This window comes from Trachypithecus francoisi, unplaced genomic scaffold (assembly GCF_009764315.1).
Source record: "Trachypithecus francoisi isolate TF-2019V2 unplaced genomic scaffold, Tfra_2.0 Lachesis_group3, whole genome shotgun sequence".
NCBI classification, from domain to species: Eukaryota; Metazoa; Chordata; class Mammalia; order Primates; family Cercopithecidae; genus Trachypithecus; species Trachypithecus francoisi.
In genome coordinates, this window is record NW_022681468.1 from 145,136,420 (window position 1) to 145,149,074 (window position 12,655).

The following is a 12,655-nucleotide window of genomic DNA, read 5'->3' on the forward strand; positions in this document are numbered from 1 at the left end:
CACACGTGTCTGCTTCCCCTTTGACTTTTTCTGCAATGTTATGGTGTAGCACAAAAGCCCTTACCAGAAGCCAGGCCATGCCCTTAAACTTTCTGGCCCTCAAAACTGTGAGCTAAATAAAGCCCTTTATTTGTAAATCACTCAGTCCCACATATTCTGCTATAGTAACACAAAATGGACTAAGCCAGTACCCAATCCAAGTCATTTTATGTCACATGGATTTGCACCTACTTGGAGAGGTCAGAACCAATAAGGAACATTCTACACACAACACGCTTACTTCTTCCTGGTGGCTTGTTAAAGTCTGGTGAATGGGCCGGGCGCAGTGGGTCTTGCCACTAGCACTTTGGGAGGCCGAGGCAAGGGGATTGCTTGAACTCAAGTGACCAGCCAGGGCAACAGAGTGAAACCCATTCTCTACTAAAATATAAAAAGCCAGCCAGGCGTGGTGGTGTGTTCCTGTAATCCCAGCTACTCAGGAGGCTGAGACAGGAGAATCACTTGGATCCGGGATGTGGAGGTTGCAGTGAGCTGAGATCGCACCACTGCACTCCAGCCTGGGCGACAGGACAATATCCTGTCTCCAAAAAGAAAAAAAAAAATTTGGTGAATGGCCTTTCTTTAGAGTTGCAGGAACTCCTGCCCTGAGCTTCTCAGTGAAACAGATCTCAGTTGGTCTTATGCTCCTCCCTCTCACCCATTTTTTTCTTTTGCTGTTTCATTGCTGACAGCATTCAACAGCAATACACCCCATCTTTGTGTATCGTAAGAAACACTAATTCTAGGTTATTACAAGCAGAAATATTTTTATCCTGAATAACACTGTTACTGGGCCAAAAGGTAGATCAGCAGTTCAAGACTTTAGTTTCCTGAAATTGACAGGTCAGGCACAAGGGAAAGGGGCTCCTGGATATTGACTAACTTGGGTAGGCCTAGCCAGGAGAAAGACAGCAACATGTGTTCTGTACTTTCTGGGAAGATCCCTGAAGCCATCACGGAGGCTCCTCAACTTCCAAGTCACCCATCTGTTGCTGTGGCAGTGGGAATGGATTACTTAAGGTGAGGGCATTTTGCTTTCTGTAGGTGAGCAAGTTTCATGGGTTCTCTGCTTTGCCTCCCTCTGGCTCCTTCCTCCAGTGCCTTCTCCTTGTGTGCCACAGGGGATCAGGGATTCTCACCCTCCTGAGTCCCAGTGGGGAAGAGTGAACATGGCAGCCTCAAGATTAGCTGAAGCTGCCATTGGCCCAGCCTCTTCCATCCCAGCCATGTCAGTGAGCCCAGGTCTGGTGTAACTATTGCAGAATGCCTGTAGTAGGGAACGCTGGCAGTGTATTGGGCTGAGGTGGGATTTTCCCTCCCCATAGTGCCCTGAGCAATGGAAGTGGTGAGGGGTGAGGGAGCCATGCTGCTGAATTCTGGTTGGCATTGCCCCCTTGTGTAAAATGGGGAGTTGGGGTGGGGCAGCCTCTGCTTGGATTTGGTTGTAAGATAAACCTGGAGGAGAAAAAAAAGTTTGGTGAATGGTACCCAGTGTCCCCTGGAATTGAGGTGGAGGGGCAGGGCTAGGGAAGGCTTCCAGTATGAGTTAATTGATTTGGGCTCACTGCTCCACAGTGGCTGGGTCACAGCTCCCTATGAATTCTGTGCCAGTCCTTTACAGGAGCTGTTTGGTGTCACGTCCTGGCAATAGTCCCGGAGCTAAAAGGGACCACCAATTTTATTAATAAGGAAACTGGGGCCTGGAAAGTTGGCAAAATCTGTCCAAGTTTATAGGTCTAGGCCTCTGCTTTCCCAAGGGTGACCTGAAGCCATAGAGCCAGTGGCTTCATGGCCTCATTCTCAGCAGCCCCTGTGAGCTACCCAAGACCCCAGAGTCCTCCCACATCACACAAGGCCTGGGGCACCCCCACAGATTCTCTTAGACAGTCTTAATGTCAATACTGTGTTTTCTTGTCTAACCAGGTCACCTTAAAAATGTGTGTACCTTTAACCCCAGCTATTTTCATTCTAAAATACAACTTCAAGAAATAACGTATTAATAACTTCAGGAAATAATAAGTCAGGAGCACAAAAATATGCAACAAGGGTAGTCATTGCAACTTTATTATTAGAGCAAAACTCTGCAAAGTATCCAAACACTAAAAATACTGCCATTTGCTTTATAAATGATAGTCTATCCATACAATGGGACGTGGTGATTTAAAATAATGATGTGTATAATTATTGACATAGAAAAGGGTTAAGCCATTTATTTAATGAAAACAAGCACATTTGTAAAACAGTATCTAGAAGACAAAGGACCCAGTTTCTTCAACGTCAGTGGCATGTAAACCAAAATGTAGGAGGAACTATAATAAAGAGGCTTAAGAAAGAACAAAAAATAAAAAAACAGGCTTAATATATCAACCACATGCAATATGTTTAAATCCTGATTCCAGAAAAGCAAGTGTAAAAAAGTAAAGTTTTGGCTGGGCATGGTGGCTCATGCCTGTAATCCCAGTGCTTTGGGAAACTGAGGCAGGAAGATGGCTTGAGGCCAGGAGTTCAAGAACACGCTGGGCCACAATGTGAGACCTTTTTAAATTTTTTTCTCTACGAAAAGTAGCCAGGCATGGTGGCGCATGCCTATAATCCCAGCTACTCCAGAGGCTGAGACAGGAGGATCACTTAAGCCCAGGAGTTTGACATTGCAGTGAGCTCTGATCAAGACCCTGTCTTTAGAAAAAAAAAGTAATTTTTTCTGTTTTTTTAGATTAGGGAAAATATGGCATGGGTTGATTATTAGCTATTATGAAATTATTATTAGTTTTATCGGGTATAGTAATGGGAATTATTTAATAATTGTGATTTTTTTTAAGTCCTCATCTGTTACGAGTAAAATGAAAAATGTAAAGTATACTCCCTTAATGTTTACAAATGCATGTACATGTTTTATATGTATAGATTTATGGAAAGGGGCTGCAGGAAGCCCAGGAATTCGTTCCTACCACCACCACAACCCACTAAGTGCTCAATCAATATTGATCGTCTCAGTGAATCAGTCCCGGAACCAAGCATGTGAATTCCCCACAAGCTCCGTGACCTTAGAAGCTCCAGCAGACTCTGTGTGCTTTGCCACCAGTGCCTGGCACTTGATTCGGGCTTTCAGTCAACACTGAGGACCCCACCCAGTCAGCAACACCAGTGCTAGTGAGTGAAGAGGTGTCAGGGCGGAGAGCTGGGAAGGACCCTTCACACGACCTGGAGGGTAGAAAGCAGCAGACTGCTCCACGGACCCTAAACGAGAAAGGGGACGTGTTGGCTCCAGCAATTCCCTCTTGCAGCCCACCTCTGACAACCACAGATGCTGGTGTGAAGTCACCTCTGCACTCAGTCACTGGTTCTCTGACATCTTCCCCACCCAGTCTCCCTTGTGTAGCACAGTCCAGCCTCCTCCCTCCTGGCTCCTGTTGTGTGTGCAGGAGGCCTGTTGGGGAGTTGGTAGAGCCAGAGATTAGGAGAAGGGGAGGCAAGTAGGATTTATGGGATATTTGCCTTTCCTAAGAACTGTCCTCTGCTCATGATGTCAACCTAGGTTCAAGGTACGGAGGCCAAATAACAGGGAAGAAACGCTGACTATTAGCAGCCAGCTGGGACAGAGGCCGGGTCTGGCTACAGGCGGTGGGGCCTGGTCAGGGTCATCTCTGGGTGGCCTCCTCCACACACTGACTTCTACCTAGGGCTCAGGGAGGAGGATGAAGGGGCAGCAGTGAAATGGCTTTGCAAGGAGTGCATAGTCTGCAGGAAGTGCCTCCAAGACACCAGCAGACATTCTCTGGTACAGCCTCTGCCCCTCACTCCCAGCTTCCTTCTCCTCTTAAAGCCCTGGCTGAAGCAGACACAGAGCTCCTTCCCTGGGCACCTGAAACTGGGCACAGGGCATGAGGATGTTCCCACCGAGATTGCTGAGTGCATCTTCTCATGAGTAGGAGCTGCTTGGTGGGGGTGGTGCCATGGGGGCATCCTTTGTCCCCTAGGACTGGACCCCTCAGGCCTATGAGGCAGCATGTTGTAAACGATTTGATGCCAGGATTCCTGGGTTCTGTGTAATTCTGGGCCATTGACTAACCCACTGTGTGATCTGCCAAGTCACTTCCACAATCTGAGCCTCAATTTCCACCCTTGTTAGCCAAAGGGTTGTGTTAAGACAATCTTAAGGTCTCCTCTGGCATTTATATCTTCTTTATCTACAAAATGATTGTGTATGTGCCTTGTTGTGAGGATTAGAGATAATTCATGTCAATGATATTATATTTGGTACAGAAAATATGTCACCTTCAAAAATCCTGGGATCCTTTCCTCTGGGAAATGGGTAACGTAAGTCCATTGCCCGCTAAACAGGACCATAAACAGCAGCATGAGTCAGATGCCACTAACAATATTTATTACCCAAAGTAATCTGACAGATTCGGACACAAGGTCATGGCTTTCCCAGGTTACAAGAAAATCAGAACCTCTCCAAACTCACCCTCCACCCACAGTCGAAGTAAGGGATTAAAGGCTACAGCTCAAGCTATGTCATGGCTACTATCTCCTCATTCTTGATGAACAATCTCCAAGTCACAAGTGGGCATGATGTGATTTGGATCCGAATCTTACCAGAAAAGAAAAAAACCCACCATTAAAATAAGACAAGTTCATAGAAATCATTCCAACAGAAAGATACCAAGAGCCTTTACTGGCAATGAGAAGAGGAAAGATTTTCTGTTTATAATAACCAGAAAGAAATGGAATTGTCTAATAATCATCAGTTGAGTATGAGCCTAGTAGGGGATGCTAATCTTCCGGGGTGGGGAAGTCTTGTGAGCTAACCAAACCCTCCTGGTCTCTGGCGAGGTCAACAGGTAGCAGTTTCCTGGTTGCCTAGTAACAAGGGACCGTGCTTAGGGGTGGGGTGGAGTGAGGTATGTTGGGGAGGGGGATCTTCACTTGGCAAGTGAAATAACACAATTCTCAGGAGTTGAAAAAGAGGCAATCTTCAAACAGTGCTGAGAAGTCCTCTTACTTTTTCCACATTAGGGGAATGCAAGCTGGTTTAACCTCACATGACACTTCCTTTTTTGTTTGTTTTTTTCATTTGATTGGCTTGAAAATTATCCTGGATCCAGGAAGGTGATGCCTTTTCTTATTCTCCTTTTATCATCAAACCAAACAGCCAATGTGTCTCTAGAGACATTGCATTCTAAACTGAAAGTGCTGACAAGCCTTCATCCCAGACCCTAAGTGGCAGGTTTTCATGAAAATCAGCTTCTGGGCCAGTTAAGTCTTCATGAAGTTATCTTTTCATAACTCAGCCCTCATTCCCCTCCGGGTCAGTAGCAGTGGAACCAGGAAACCCACGGGCCAGATTTCCTTACTCAATGAAGGCACTCCAGGAAGAAGGAGAGTTCCCAGCACCTGCCTGCCAAACTCTGCTGTGCTTGCTGGACTTTGCTTAGCATGAACAGGCCATTCTGGCTACAAGTTCCCCCAAACTATCCCAGATTATATCTTTAAGGCACACCAATTCCTCTGCGTAAGGACTTCTGTTCACAATGAGTTATATTAATTATTCTTAACATTCAAAAGAGAAAGTTCTGCATGAAACCCACCCCTGTCCAGCCATTGTGCCCTGAGATCCCAATACTGTGGGGATGAGGGCAGAGCCAATTAACATCAGGGATTCTGGTCATTGGGATCACACTTGAGCATGATTTTCAACCCCAATCCCTTTTTAAATGTTTCAAAGGCCTCCAGAGCTTTCTCCAGAGGAAATCTATGGGTGACGAGGGGTTTTATGTTCACAGACTTGGACGCAAGCATCGAAATCGCCACTGGCCACCTGTAAAAGAGCATGAGCATTATATTCAACCTTCAAGAGGAAAGAGTCAGGTGCCCAAAACTATCAAGCACTACATCAGCTTGGCCATATAATTAGCACTGCGGTTTGGCAAAGCCAATTTTACAGGCCAGCAACTGAGGAAAGGACCTTATGGCTTACGATTCAGGGGTACAGAGCCCATTTCCAATGCCCCCACCCCTCGCCCACCCCCTCACTCTGCCATGTCTGCCATGGAGCCTAGAATTCCTGTGGCACGAAGGAGCAAGGCACATGGTGGAAGCCACTGGGAAAAGGCAGAGAAGCCGTGGGGAGGCAGCCCAGGACAATCCAGTCACACCCACTAACAGCTCAGCTTACTGGAAAGCTGGTGCCCTGATGAGGGCATGGAGTTGCAGCCTCTAAAGCTAGGAGTAAGGGACACTGCTGGGGAGTGGGGTCCCAGCCAGAAGGCCCCAGGCGGGGAGAGGGTGGAGCTGCAGAAAACTGGTGGGGCAAACTAAGACCCTTTTGCTCCCCAGGGTGGGCCCTAGGGCTCAGGAACGGGAGCCACAGGACTTGATTTCTTCCTTCTGTCCTTTCTCTCCTTCTTCCCTTTAAAGGGAGAAAATGGAGATCTGGCAACTTAAGAAAATGGGGGCAAAAAGGGGCCTGGCGGGGATAAACAGCAGACGCCCAGTAAGAGCATGCTTCAAAATCCCTCCCTCCTTCCCTCCATTCACTCTTCTGTCCTTCCCACTCTTTAACTGGGAATGAGTGCTCTCTCTTTGGATCCCTGTGATATCACACGGCTATCAGTGCGGCCAGGGAGTGCCCCCCATGAACACACAGGCAGAGACTCATGGGCCCAGAGGCTGAGTGGGGCCTGCCCTGGTCTTGCTGGAGGCTGGGCATCCCGGCTCACCCACAGCATACTCACGTGTTGCAGTATCGAAACACGCCCTTGATATCCACCTCCCGGAGGGCTGCATGCAGTAGGGGTATGGTGGTCATCTCAGAGCCCAGCCCCACAAGCACCAGGGTCCCACCAGAGCGAGTGGCCTGTAAAAGGAGGTAAAAACAAGAAAGCTCAGAAGGTAAGAAATACTGACTTCCCACTTACAATAACATAGTATCATCACACAAGTATCTTCTGGTTGCATCAGCTGAGCATCTCAACATTCCAGAGAATGTGATTCTTGTATAGTGCTGAACTGCTCAACCTGCCAACCAAACTTAACAGACTGGCAGAGTAAACACTGTTTCCTTTAAACCTTCTGAAAAAATACACTTAACCCACGGAGAACCAGGCACAGTGGAAACGTCTTCCAAAGCTTTACAGATTCGGGACCCAATATTGGCTTCAGCTAGCTCCACAGTCTAAGCACCTGTTCCTCCCACAGAGCGCCCTCCACAGGCAGCGTTTTCATCAGAGCTGGAAGGAACCGCCGACCCTCTAAGCTCACTGGTGCTGAGAAAACTATAAACACGAGACAGATGAGTCACTTATATTCTGTGGTTTAAAAAGGCTTTATAGGTGCGTGCACGCTGGCGGTTAGAAATCATTTTGCTCCGGAGATGTTTACCTCAACAGTATGAGCCATAATGGGTTGTGTCTTCCTTGAATGTTTATCTGCCTTATCAGCTGCCCACTTGGAGTGGGCAATTTCACAGGTGGCTGCGAAATTTCTCCTGAAAATTTCCCCAGAACTCCCTGTGAGTGCTGTGCTTGTTCCAGAGCTTTCTGGGGATCACTGTGCTCAGTGTGGTGAGAGATAGAACAATGGACAATTCAGTCACGCTGGGTGTTCATTATAGTCAGCAGCAAGCATTTATTGAGACCATTCTAGGTGCTAAATAGTGGAACTAGAGAAAGGCACACACCACAGCCTCCCCTTCTGAGATGAAGGATACGCCATGGAGAGAGGCCTGCGGTGCCATGACCAAGAGGTGAACTCAGGGTGTGAGTGGTGTGGGAGTGACTCCCGGGGCGGCCGCTTCAGAGCTGTGGCACCCTGGACGTACCCTCTCAGCCCATTTTCTAGGGAAACTACTTTCTCATCAGCACTTCTTCTCTACCTGGTGATGAGGAGGAACACCAACTGGCCATCCCAAGCTGCCAAGATGTCAGCAGTTTGCTGACCCCAGGTCAAGGAATGCTGGAACCACCTGGACACTGTCCTGCAGGTATGGCATCTGCATCAAGGATATGACATCAATTCTACCCCAAGGCATCTGCCGCGTCTCATCACAAACACTATCCAGTCAGAACCTGGCAGGACCGTGATGCTCAGATATGTCCATATTTGGTGCAGCCGCCTAGCCTGCTCATTGGCGGGGTGGCCTATAGGATTCTATAGCACCTGTCATGCATGACAGTCCCACTCCCTACATCAAGAGAAACACTGCTGTAGGTCCGGTGAGCCCCATGGGTCACATTCACCTCCATGCCTGCCTCAGGTAGCCTGGCAACCAGGCCGCCACCATCAACAGCTGGAAATGCCAGCTGTTCCAAATGCTCTAAGGACCGGGCACAAGAGAGCCACGTCCTTGAAGTCGTCCAGCTTATACTGCCTCTCTGTGGGGTGGAGGTCACTGACCTGCCAACAACTTGAAGACAGTAGACACGACTTAGCCCTCAAAGTGCCCAGCAAAATGCCTGGCACATGGCAGGTACCCAAGACATACCATGGGTAGATCAGTCACACACAGACCCATGTTCCTCTCTGAGCTTCAGCTTCTTTTTGCCCCTTCCCCCATGGCGACCACTGCCTGTGACAGTGAAGCAGAGGGCTGGCCAACTCCAGCTGAACCTCAGGACAGTGCCGAGGTGGCACCCGCTCCTCCCTCTTCCCCACTGCTTCCTCAGCTCCTAAGGCCACGGGCAACTTAGTAGGAGGAGGTCTAGGCAGCTCTGCTACTCAGCTTGGTGAGTCAGCCTTCCCTAGAATGTCTCATGTGATGCGAAGTGCCCTCGTGCATGAATCAGCTGGACTCAGAAGGAAGGAGGAAGCCCACACTACTGTGGAGAAGCAGTCTGGGAGGCAGGGACGGGAGTCCCCTGTGGTGACAGCTGCCTGCGACCCTCCCGAGCCCTGGCCCTGTCCCCCCACCCTAGCATGGTTGTTTGTCCCCTCCTTCCCTTCCTCTCCTAAGCAGCAGGGCACTGGGTTGCTTCCTCTCCTAAGCAGTAGGGCAACTCAGGCACTGGGGCCTGGCAGGGCTGGGCCTGGGCCTGACTGGCTTGCCTCAAACAAACCACAAATCCCTCAGCATAAAACGGTAACTGATTTTCAGGGTTATTGTGCAGATTAGGCATCATGTTTATAAAGTACAGCAGAGAAGCTGGCACGCAGTAGGGCTTGGAACCTGGAAGTTATTCTCTTTCCCCTCTTTTCCTCGTACTTTGATCTGTCAATGCCACTCCCTCCCACCACCTCCAACTTCCTGCCAACTTCCCATAAGTGGTTGGTGGGTCCCTGAGGGGCGAGTCAGGCATTGGCAGCTTATCTGTTCCTAAGTCTTGGAGACAAAACAAGCAGTAGACACCTGTGAACCTGGAAAATAACCTCGCCTTCGTGACTAACTGAATGTCTGTCACTTTATATCAACGACTAAAAGATTGCAGTTTTCCTCAATAAAATAAGATGGGGATTTCCCACATACAATTAAGGCATCATTCTCTGTTCTTCTTCTTGATCTTTTTACCAAAACTACTGCACTTTTATGATCACGGATATGATCATGAAGCCAACCCCATCCCCAAAGTGTGTGTCCTGAACAGTTTTCAAGGCCCATGTATAGCTGTTATCTTGTGTGAACCTCAGATGGCCCAATGAGGATGTAAGGCAAGTTCAAGTACAATCTCCACACTGGAGATAAGAAAACAGAGATAACAAAAGATGAATCAATTTGGCTTGGGGCTCACACAGCAAGCTGGTAAAGAAGCTTCACTCCCTACTTCTACCTCCTTCACTTCCCTATGCCGATTCCCCAAAGCTGCCCTCAGCCCACTCACGTAGATGCCCGCCTGGATGGAGGCCTCTGCCCCCGTGCACTCGATGGTGACTTCCGGCTTGCACCCCAGCAGACCTTCTACTTTACTGGCGATTTCCTGAGGACTCTCCTTGGAGATCTGGAGGACTAAATCAGCCCCAATCTCCTTGGCTTTGGACAACCGGGGAGCAGACAGGTCTGAAGGTAAAAAAAAAAAAATTCTTTCAAACAGAGAAATCTGATGACTCATTAGGAAGAAAAGAAAATGGAGGTGTAAGATCTGATGGCAACAAAGCTCTGGTGCAATGGGTGGTGTTGTTGAGCCCAACACATCCTCTTCACATCAAGCTTGTCCAACCCGCAACCTGCATGCAGCCCAGGATGGCTTTGAATATGGCCCAATGCAAATCTCTAAACTCTCTTAAAATATTATGAGATTGAAAGAACTTTTTTTTAAAGCTCATCAGCTATCGTTAGTGTTAGTGTATTTTATATGTGGCCCACGACAATTCTTCCAATGTGGTCCAAGGACATCAAAAGATTAGACACCCCTGCTCTATACCCTCATACACTCCCATGTCCACCACACAGCTACACAAACACACCCACCCACACACACACACACACTCTCACACAAACTCTCTCTAATAGCTTCTCCTAACACAAAACACACTCGCACACTCTTCTATATCTCCACAATCCATACGACACTACACACTCGCCCCTCCACACCATCACAGATAACCTCTCCTTACACATACACATACAGTAGGCCCAGCTGTTTCCCCATCAAGGAGACTGAAAGAGAACAAAGCCTTACCAGTCACCACTACTTGAGCTGCTCCCATTGCCTTGGCCACGAGCAAAGAGACCACCCCAATTGGCCCTAAACAAAGCAGAAGACGGAAGATGTTTGTGAAATATTCAACATCTGCTCTCCCACTCGTCCAGGCCATGGGCAGGAACCGTATCTTTTGTGTGTGTCTAGCATCTACCCCAGTGCCTGGCATGATAAGACCTTACCGGCTGTTTGTTGAATGCAGAAGTGAATGAATCCATGAAGAATTATTCTCTACATGAAACACGCTCCTAGTGCTGGGTTCTATTTAATCCTCTCAAACCTCAGAGCTAAAAACTTCCCACTTACTCCTGGGCACTAGTGGAGATAATCTCAAAGAACCACAGGATTCAAGGAAACACAAATTTATTCAGAATATAAGAACTCTTGGAAGGTCTGGAATTGTTTTCCTGTTCTTTCTTTGCCCCGACCTTCGTGAGAACCCATCACATCTCCCCTAGAGAGAGACATATTCTTTTTAGGTGTCCTCTGAGGACTACCTGGAGAGGGTCCTTAAGTGAGCTGGCTCCCTGGGTTGGCCCAGGTGCTCACATAGCCCCAGGATACTCAGGTATGCAAGGATTTTCCTGAGATACCTGCTTCCTCATAGTATCTGCATGCTAAGTGACACTGTGGTTTTAATATAAAAATCAGACCCACAGAATGAAAGCAATGCAGAATATCTTTGGGGATTTACTTTTTGTACACACCCCCTGAGAACAATTTTGTGAACTCCCTCAGAAAACAAAACACTGAAAAATAATGCCTGAAATGTCCAACAAAGCAAGATTAAAAAACTACACCGCTATTAAAAATTACGCCATAACTCTTTATCTATTGACACGGAAAAATGTTCACAGTAGATTGATTTTTTTTTTTTTTTTTTTGAGACAGCGTTTTGCTTTGTCGCCCAGGCTGGAGTGCAGTGGCACAATCTCAGCTCACTGCAACCTCCGCCTCCCGGGTTCAAGTGATTCTCCCACCTCAGCCTCCTGAGTAGTGGAGACTACAGGCAGCCGCCACCATGGCTGGCTAATTTTTGTATTTAGTAGAGACAAGGTTTCACCATGTTGACCAGGCTGGTCTCAAACTCCTGACCTCAGGTGATCCGCCTGCCTCAGCCTCCCAAAGTGCTAGGATTACAGGCATGAGCCACCGTGCCCTGCCTGATTTTTTAAAAAGAGTAGGTAAAGGAAGCGGATTTAGCATGGTCTCAGAAAAAAGCTAACTAACTAAAAGATTCTATACCCAAATATTAATAGTGGTTCTCTTGGGCTAATCGGTGACGGGCTTGCAGGTGAATTTCTGTGTGTGTGTGTTGGGGGCAAGGCATGCATGTATGTGGTATGTGTGACTTATTTTCCGTTTCTGTGGTAAAAAGGTACTGGATCCATGCAGATTTTGTAAGAATCTGTCACCTGAGTCCTGCAGTCTGCTAGCCCATTGTGGCAAGTCTATTCTACATCCATCACCCCTCTTAGGAAACCCTGTGATCACTTATTTGGCCTGCCAAAGAAAATCACAAACAAGTATGAGGAACCCCAGATCACACCACAAGGAGTGTAAGCGTGCTGTCTGGGTCACCAGCAGTTAGAAGCCTAGAATGATTCAGTCCGAGGCTGCTCAGGCCTGTTCCAGATGGCTGGAAACAGGGGATGAGGGAAGGCAGCTAGCTACAACCCTATTGCAGGCAGAGTGCTGGCTCCCAGTGGTGTGGGAGCAGACCACTGCTCACTCCTCCCACTGGCTGGGAACAGGGTCTGCCTTATTCATAGATGGGACTAGGCCATCACTTTGCTGGTATAATTAGAAAGTTCCAAGAGTTGCCCTTCCCTTTACTACCAAAAATATTTCTCTAAGGTGGAGGTTGCAGTGAGCCAAGATTGCACTGCTGTACTCCAACCTGGGCAACAGAGTGAGACTCTGTCTTAAGAAAAAAAAAAATTTCCCTAGTTTCCCATCAAGGGTTCAAAAATAATCACCAG

At 47.8% G+C, this 12,655-nt stretch overlaps 1 protein-coding gene across 2 annotated transcripts in view; it reads right to left on the minus strand.

Annotated features, from left to right (window-relative positions):
- Positions 1–2,083: 2,083 nt before the first annotated feature.
- The window catches only part of SORD (sorbitol dehydrogenase), a 45,375-nt gene continuing 34,803 nt past the window's right edge, over positions 2,084–12,655 (minus strand). Inside the window, exons 6-9 of one of the 2 annotated variants that reach the window (XM_033190263.1) lie at positions 10,653–10,718; positions 9,855–10,030; positions 6,777–6,898; positions 2,084–3,276 (exon numbers count right to left, since the gene is read on the minus strand). In XM_033190263.1, coding sequence (XP_033046154.1) covers positions 3,084–3,276; positions 6,777–6,898; positions 9,855–10,030; positions 10,653–10,718 — 557 coding nt within the window. In that variant the 3' untranslated portion in view covers positions 2,084–3,083. Of the gene's footprint in view, positions 3,277–4,401; positions 5,861–6,776; positions 6,899–9,854; positions 10,031–10,652; positions 10,719–12,655 lie in introns of those variants that run through there. The other variant, XM_033190264.1, reaches the window with a different exon arrangement.